The sequence below is a fragment of the Urtica dioica genome, chromosome 5, assembly GCF_054948205.1.
Source record: "Urtica dioica subsp. dioica isolate 48M chromosome 5, U.dioica_male_clone48M_v1_H2, whole genome shotgun sequence".
Classification (NCBI taxonomy): domain Eukaryota; kingdom Viridiplantae; phylum Streptophyta; class Magnoliopsida; order Rosales; family Urticaceae; genus Urtica; species Urtica dioica.
Window position 1 is genome coordinate 9,491,331 of NC_142760.1, and position 8,574 is coordinate 9,499,904.

Genomic DNA, 8,574 nt, shown 5'->3' on the forward strand with positions numbered 1-8,574 from the left:
TATACCACCACAGTTCACTATTCTCGAAATACTCCTTTACACGATTATATTAAAAGTCTAAAAACTGAAATCAAATTGATTACCCAAACAAAAAAATCATTCGTATACCAAAAATAACATATCTACTTAAAATCTGTTTTGTCATGTAATCATCTATTTTTTAAATAACATTATTCGATCCAAAGCTGATCCTGTGACCAGACTTGACTCAAAATGCGTCTGAACTCTAGCCTTCGAGCTTTGTGAGCATATAAATGATCAAATTTCTCGTGAAAACTTTTTTTAGTGAAATTTCCCCTTTTTGTTGTTGTTAATAGATTTCAAATCAGTATTGAGTGCAAAATTTAAAAATACGACTATTTAATGAATCAATTAGTTTCAAATGACTATTTTATATAATTTTTCATCTTTATAATATAATTTCTATAGTTAATTTTTTGACTCAATTTCTTGAAGCTTCAATTGAAGTTAACATTCATTACCTACTTATCATTAGATTTTTTTTAAAGGTTAATAAAATTAATTATTGATAGTTCATAAAAAAATACGTTGTGAATGAAACTGTTTACCTGTGATAAGTTGGTTCAAATTATATTAGAGGATAGTTATTAAACTATTTCAAATCGCTTACGCTAGTACATTTTTACAATATATATATATATATATATATATATATATATATATATATATATATATATATTATGAGGCGAATAAAATTATACAGTAAAAAGTAGGGTAAGAAATTTGATAGAAATCATGATGCGTTTCTCAATTTACAAATACTAAGCTAAAATGGGGCAAAACTACAAAATCGTTTAAATATATTTGATTAAGTTTTTTACTTATGGCCATGGGCCCACTAAAAGGCCAAAGTCGAATTGTAGACCAAAGAGCAGGAAAAAGGTTTGGTAGGTTGGTCTACAAATTTTCCCTATATAATAACACTCATTCAACTAATAATTAATAAACTCTCTACTTCTCAAATCTCAACTAAAGCACGTACGAATGTCAATGGCTTCTAAAGCTGGTCTGTATTTCGTAAGCCTATTATTAATCTTCGCTGTTTTCACGTCAACCACGGCAGAGATTGACGACGACGACGACGACGGTACGGTGCTGGGTAGACCACGAACATATCTTGACGACTGTTGGGAGCAATACCTGAAGAGCACACGTGTCACGGTCATAGGGTTCGACAAAATCGAGAAAGCCGTAATAGAATCGGGTCGAAAATTCATGGCCGTGATGCTCCGGAGCCACGTCAGCAAAACCCGATCCATGTGCACCAAGAGCTTCGCCTTTTTCGTTGACCACAAAAACCGGTTCGTATTCTACGACGACATGGAGAGCAACGACACTGCGGTGACGCTGTTCGTCCCAAACGACGAGTCGTTGAGGATCGAGGAGGGGATTACTCTCAACGCCCAGATCGTGTCTTCAAGGATCGATAAACGGGCCTTCCAGACGGGCTCGCTGGGCCCGGGATCCACATTGTTGGCCCACAACGGCCTTGATGGGCCCAAAGTTGAATCTGTTTCCGAGAATGGCACTTCGGTCGTCATCTCCGGCGCCAAAATCACAAGTTGGGGGATTTACGACGATGGTCGCATTCTCGTTCACGGCACCGACGATTTTTTTAATCACTATAAAGGTACTTACTTTTTTTTAAATTTAATATTAAATGTTTCAGGTCACTCTAGTTATATTATGCATGACTGTATTTTGATTACATGTGAATATATAGGAGTGTTATTTTGTTCCCTAGGCATGGAATTAAAACTTAATTTGCGTATCAAATAATTAATTCAATTTGAACTCATACGGTATTCCATGTGCCGTGGGTGACTACGTGTATTTTAAATATGATCGAGTGATTATACGCATAGTTTGATATTTTAATTGGCACAAAAATTTGTACTTTATATTTGATTTGTTTTCTTTATTTTCAGTATAATCTAGTTTTTCAAGAATATTTTTTATTTGATCTTGTGTTATTTAATATACAAGCCCGATACTAAATAAAGGATCATTTTTAGAGTTTTCTGCAGAGCATATTATCCGAAGTTTGTTTAGAGAGGTGAGTAAATACAACGTGTCCACATCTGAGTTTGAAGTTGATTGATAATGAAGTGTCGGTGCCAAAAAAGTCTGATCAGTTTTCTATCACAAGCCCATGTGATATTCATTTATGCTTAGTTTTCCCTGGAACTTCCTTTTAGTTAGCTAGCAGAGTTGTTTTTTTTTTTTTTTTAGTTGATGGTTCACAATTTACATTCAGTATGCAATCAATATGTTCAAATTCGATATGTAATTTGGAAGTGCATTTTACTATTATATGTGAAATATCTGCAATTTTTTTTTCTGTACATATCTCATTAATTATCTAGATTTCTCAATTAAATCTTTAATTCTCGGATTTCACACTCACTGAGAGAGTGATCATCTCTATATATGTTTAGGAGTACTTTCCGTAGGTCTTATAGAATAAGCTTCTCTTTAAAAAAAAAAACAAAAAAAAAAACTTCCAAAACAAAAACAAAAACAAAATCAAGAAAATTAATGTAGCTAGTGAAATTATGCATGAATATATTTTGATTGGAAAATTTGGTTAGCGAATTTGTGAAGTGTTGATTTGACATGGGTCCCTATCAAACGTGACTCTCGATTGAAAATAAAACTTAACTTGCGTATCAAATAATTAATTCAACTTGAACTCGTACGGTAGTCGCGGGCGAGTACATGTAAATCTGATCTAGTAGATTACACATAGTTTTACAATGATATTTTAATTGGCAATGTACTTTTTCTAGAATATTTTTTAATTGATCTTGTTTTCTTTATTTTCAGTATGATTGAAATTATTAGATCACTTTATGGACAATATTTATTCGATATGTATTACTCATAAAATCCGCTGAGATCAAACGATCTAGTCGGTATTCCGAGAATAGAGATATCCAGCATTAGAGTTCGTACCCGAAGGTCCGAGAACTCATGAAGGTTAAGGAGCGAACATTCATCCTAACAAAGAACGGACCATATTACTCAGAACTTCGAAGAGAAAGAAGACAATAGGTTTAAAAGATTAGTCGGACAATAAAACATGTGTAATAAATAATCAAAACTCTCACCTCAACGGTTAACACCGAGGATAATGCAGATAACCACCCACTCTTCATAAAAGAGAGTGGGGATCAAATAACTGCCATACGACGTGAGGCTGATCACCCCACGATCCATAGCATTCTCCCACGACATCAACTAACAACGGCCAAGGTCCCCGAGCTTCTATAAATAGGGACATCGACAAGACCAAGGGATAGATCTCTTGAAGAAGGAAGAACTAGATTTAGCTTTAACGTTTACTTTATTTCATTTTCACTCTCTTGTAACAGATTCGTCTTTATTTAGAGAAAGTCTTGCCTAGGTCCTGAGACTCTTCGAGGCTGTGTACTCGAAACTCAGATTACTTCGTAAGATAAGTGTAACCAATTTCTCAGGTTAACATTTTGACGCTAGAAGGAGAGGGGCAGAAGAATTATGGCCTGTTCATCCATTCCAGACCATAACACCACATATGGTAATCTCGACACAGAGATTGAACATTACAACAGCACTCTGCCGCTCACGGCGGAGGAAATGGCGGAGGTCCACCAACAACCCAGTCTTGCTGAATAGTTCAAGGAGATGCGAGAGCGTATCCGAGCATTAGAGACCAGCAATACTGAGCTATGCCGAAGGATCCAGGCGAAAAGGATCACCATGAGGAGCGCAGTGGTGATCCCCGATGAAGAGCCCTCTCACCGATCCGAGAAAGAACCCATGGAGCAGGAGCCGAGGATTAAGAAATACCGGAGACACGCCAAGGATCGCTATGAAAGGGACTGGGAAGACTCCGACTCGGATGGCTTCCAGACCATTCAGGGAAAGATCCTTGACAGTGTTGTCAATGGTGCCCACAAGAAGAGTTGTAGTGTCTATTTATGTACATTTGATGTCATATAGTCTTACGAAGACTCTTGCTTGTAATTGCTTATTAATAAAAGTTGAAACGTTCATTCATTCTTCTTAGTCTGTTTGAAGCTTTATGATAAAACATTAGTCTTTAGTCCATAAACAAACTTAACAACTTACGAAGAGACAAATGTAGATTTGCATGAACAAACTCTTCGTAGTTTGCTTAAAACGATATATTCGCAATCTAAGGGTCAAAGGACTATTGACCTCAGTACGGTTGTTAGGAGAATCTATGATGTCTGGTTATGGGGCATTGAGAGTTGGAGACTCTATATTTCTTCTAGGTATCTTCCGAAGGTACTGAATCGACCAGTATACTTCTAGAGACAAAATAAGAACAAACCATTTAACCTCTTATGTCTCGAAGTCACTATGTATGAATTGCATCATGCTTAACTTAATCCTGAAATGAGACATGTCATTTCATATCTTACGTATTCTCATTTGAGAAAGTCAGAGTTCGGATTCACTATGTGATTCCGAACAGGACTTATTGGTGAAGTACTAAGTTATGAAGATGTCATGAGTAACTTTGTGAAGTTCTCATAGATATGGAATTCATGTACAAGATTGCTGAAATGCAATGTATATCACATCATGCTTTGTTCCTTGGAATGTGAATAAATGAACTGGCCAGTGTCCAAATTGAGTCCTGACTCTTTTGGGTGAAACAATGTGACTTGTTAGCTCCTCGTCAATACATTCTTTCTGACTTATTCACAAGCGACAAAAGAGTTGAGGAAATAACAGCTAGAAGGGTAAAATGGTAATTTTGTAAATCTCGACTAGCTGATGATATTCATGAAGGGTAAACATAGATAATATTCAGTGGATCCGCTCATCATAATTTGGTTGAATTCTTGAGTAGAAAATAAATTCATTTGAACCGAGAGATTTTCAGTGTCAACTCTTTAGTGGAGTCAGTTGACATTAAGCTAAACTTGGAAAAGGTTTATGAACTTTTGAGTCCAAGTGTTTAGCTCAAGCTTTGTTCATTTGGATCTATGAGGTCACTGTCATGAATCACATCGAGTAGGAATAGTTAAACTAGAAGTTACATCAAAACAAGAACGAGACAAGTTTTACGAAAATAGTCTAAAGGGTATTTTTGTCTTTTTGGACATAGGATGACATGAATGTCAATAAATTTTTTGACATTGTCATATGATGACAAATGAAACTATATCACACGGCCAAGTTCAAGTTAATTGGGCCGTGAGGATTAATTTCATTTCATAGAATTTTATTTGAAAATTCTTAATGAGCTTTTCTTATGTTGTCATGAACAAATGAAGAAACATCTAGAAGCATGTTCTAGATGCTCCAATTTCGTCCATACCAAGAGAGAAAAGAGAGTTTATTTTGTGCATTAATGTATGAAGATACTTGCCAAAAGAAAAAAGAGGAAACAAATTTCGTCTAGAAGGAAAGTACAATTTCGGCCAAGACAAGTCAAGGGAGAAGAAAAATAAAAGAGGAAACAAATCCAAGGTGTCATGAAGGCATATGTTGGCCGTGTGACTTGGATAGAAAAAGGGAAATATTTGCTCATGAATATGTGATATTCTATAGAAGAGGAAACTACCTTATTGAAGGTAAAACCTCTCCTATAAATAGAGCCCTCATTCCTCTCATTTTATTCATTCCACATAAGTTAGAGATTGAGAGCTTCTCTCTCTAGACATTGTGGTGGCCGATCCTCTTTCTCTCTCTCTCTCTAGTTATTTTCGGTTTTTGTTTTGGCACCTAGGTCCACATTTGACCTAGTGTTTTAGCTCTTCGACTTTGAAACTTGTTCTCGAGTCGTCGTGTTTAAAAGTGCCCACACACTAATTCCTTTCTTTCTCGAGTGATTCATGTGATAGAAACTATCGTGGTTGCTCGTGCTGCCGAGGAAGGAAGAGAGACATGCTGCGAGGGGAGACGAACGTTGCAACTTTCCAAAAGCTTCTCAACGTTCAAACTTCTAGAAAGGTTAGTAAATTTATTATGCTCATAATATTTTTTATTTACATGTACTTGCTCTTTGTCTAGGTTAGTAAAATCGTTTTACTTGTGAAAAGAAATTTTTTAAAATTCCGCCGCTTACCGAAGCGTTAAACTTTTTCTTAAACCCTAGATCAATTCCAACAAATGGTATCAGAGCTATGGTCAAAGATATGCATGTACATGTAATTAAAATTATGAGCTTGAAAATCTGATGAAGGGCAAACTGGGCTATAGTTTCAAGAATGTTGAGATCACCGACACGGACAAAAGAGTAGTGTTTTCTGAGTGGAATCGACCTAGTAAACAAGACCCACAAAGTGGGGTCTCGGGATTTAAACCGAATTCTGACGTTTAGGCTTTCAAAATGACGTTTTGTGTTCTTCTCGATTAATTTAATTATAGCTTTTATTATTGTGTTTACGTAGATTTAATTTATGCATTAATATTCAGTTTTTGGATTATGGAAAGTCTCTTGATGAATCTATAAATCATGAGCACCTATTTTGTAATGGAGAGATGATGAATGAACATTTCTGAAACACTTTGTGAGAAAATACTCTCTAATTTCTTAGGTTCTAAATCGTTGAACTTATCAAGGCAAATAACTTTGTGGCGTTCTTCGAGTTCTAGACTTATCAATAGTTTCATTCCATAGACTATTGTGGCGTCTTTCATTCCCCCCTCAATCTTATCAATAGTTCAAATTACAAACTATTGTGGCGATTATCACTCCACCCAAAACACCAAACCGACCCTTCCTTTAACCTATCCAAAAACCACCAAAAAATCCCTACAACAACAAAACAGCAAACCTTCATCCGAATTGAAGCAAAGACTTATTGAGGCAACCCACGTAATTCCGCAGCGATTTGAGCTTCGTTCATCGCAAAGGCAGCGAGGTTCACATCAAAATCGGTTTCGAAAGTTTACTAATTTTGTGACAAGTTATAATTGTTTTCTTAGATTTTTTTTAATTTATTGCTCTTGCCTTTAAATTAAAAATCATGTTGATTTTCTATGAGTTTGGGATGTTATTAAAACACATTAGAATCAGTTCTAATAGTTTTTAATTTTTATATTAAAAAACGTGTTTTTAAGTTTGAGAAAATTTCGAGTAAATTTTGTGACTAGTTTTCTTGTCTTACTAGTTTCTTTTATTAACTTGAATCGTTTTATGCTTGTTGTTATTTCTTTTATACCATGTTATTACCATGTTTATAAAACACAAATAAAAGCTTTAACAACTCCCTAAAACGTTCCGTTACACTCGATTCTTTTTACGCACTAAAAGACCAAACTTTAATTATTTATGTTTTCTTCGAGCTGGAGTAAATCCCGCAGTAAAAGTGGCATAACCCTCTGCTCAGAATTCTAAATTTAATGATTCTTAAATCAAATTATTGGTCTGTCTGTTTTCTTTCTAATGCCACCGGTTTCGGGTCAAAAGGACATCGGAGCCGCCAGTTATGGCGATTTTACTCCGAGGTACGCGGCTGTTCCGAAAGTCCAGTTTTTTTAGAAATCCGGATTTTCAGCCCCACTACCATGAGTTATAGAACTCTAATGAGAAAATTTTCTTGAGCAAAAATGTTTTTCATAAGATTATAAACATGAGGTGTAAGATTAAAATATTTTTATTTTTTAAAATTTAACTTGAAATTGAATTTTACAAAACTAGTTTGAATTTTGAAAAACCGTTTTCATTTTCAAACTTGAAAATATTTTGTCATCCAAATCAAATAAGTTTTTCAAAATGTTTTCAAAACTATATCTATATCACATATGTTCAAAATCTTTATGCTCTTGAAAATTTGAGTGGGAGGTCTCTTTGTAGACAAGCCGAAAAATAAAAAAGATGTGTAATCTCAAACTTTGAAGTGTTGGAATGAGTTGAAGTTCACACTTCGCTCATGCACTTTCCCGAATAGAAAATAGGAATAGATCCGAGTATGTACCTTGTGCCTTTATGCACTAATACTGCTATGAACATGAAGATCTAGGATTCTTTTCTAGTTGTCCGCTCTGTCACTCTGTAACCAGGAAATCCGTTTCCGAAATTATAAGAGTCGATGTACCAACTCCAAAAACTAAGTGGGAGGGTTATACTTGTTGTTTGTAACCCACGATCCCCAAAACTAATGAAGAGAAGCAATTAACGTGAGACTAAGAGCCGCTCTTGTGGCCCTCTCTTAAATGGGAGTACTCTATGGCGTTCTTGCTTCGATCATTACTCAATGAGCTACGTCCGAGAGTGAGACGATGATGACAAGGCCTCCCCTTGGGGGATTGTTTTTCAAAGTTGACCTTTTGGACTAAGTGGTTGGTTGCACACTTAGGCTCAATCCCTAGTAATCCTCCCTTGAGGCTCTGCGAAAGGATGTGAGTGATCAAACCAATTTAAAAGGTGGCTAGTCAAAATTGGTGTATTGACATCTTGGCTAAGCAGTAATGATGTGTCATTTACTTATAAATGGAGATTTTTTTGCGGCCTTCTCTTGAGGGAGTAAATTATCGTTTGGTTTGTAACACCTTTGGATTTTATCAAGTCTTAAACAAACTTAAATCCTA

General features: G+C 35.6%; 1 protein-coding gene across 1 annotated transcript; it reads left to right on the forward strand.

Annotated features, from left to right (window-relative positions):
- Positions 1-984: 984 nt before the first annotated feature.
- Positions 985-2,222, forward strand: LOC149395118 (uncharacterized). The gene is made up of 2 exons (XM_089616057.1): positions 985-1,651; positions 2,037-2,222. Exons 1-2 carry the CDS (start codon positions 1,006-1,008, stop codon positions 2,120-2,122), a joined length of 732 nt encoding a protein of 243 aa, XP_089472183.1. The 5' UTR covers positions 985-1,005; the 3' UTR covers positions 2,123-2,222.
- The last annotated feature ends 6,352 nt before the right edge of the window (positions 2,223-8,574 follow it).

Excerpts from the sequence above, each read along its gene's own strand:
- LOC149395118 (XM_089616057.1), top strand. The coding sequence starts at position 1,006 with ATGTCAATGGCTTCTAAAGCTGGTCTGTATTTCGTAAGCCTATTATTA. Across the intron at positions 1,652-2,036 it reads TTTTTTTAATCACTATAAAG|AGTTTTCTGCAGAGCATATT; the intron begins GTACTTACTTTT and ends GATCATTTTTAG.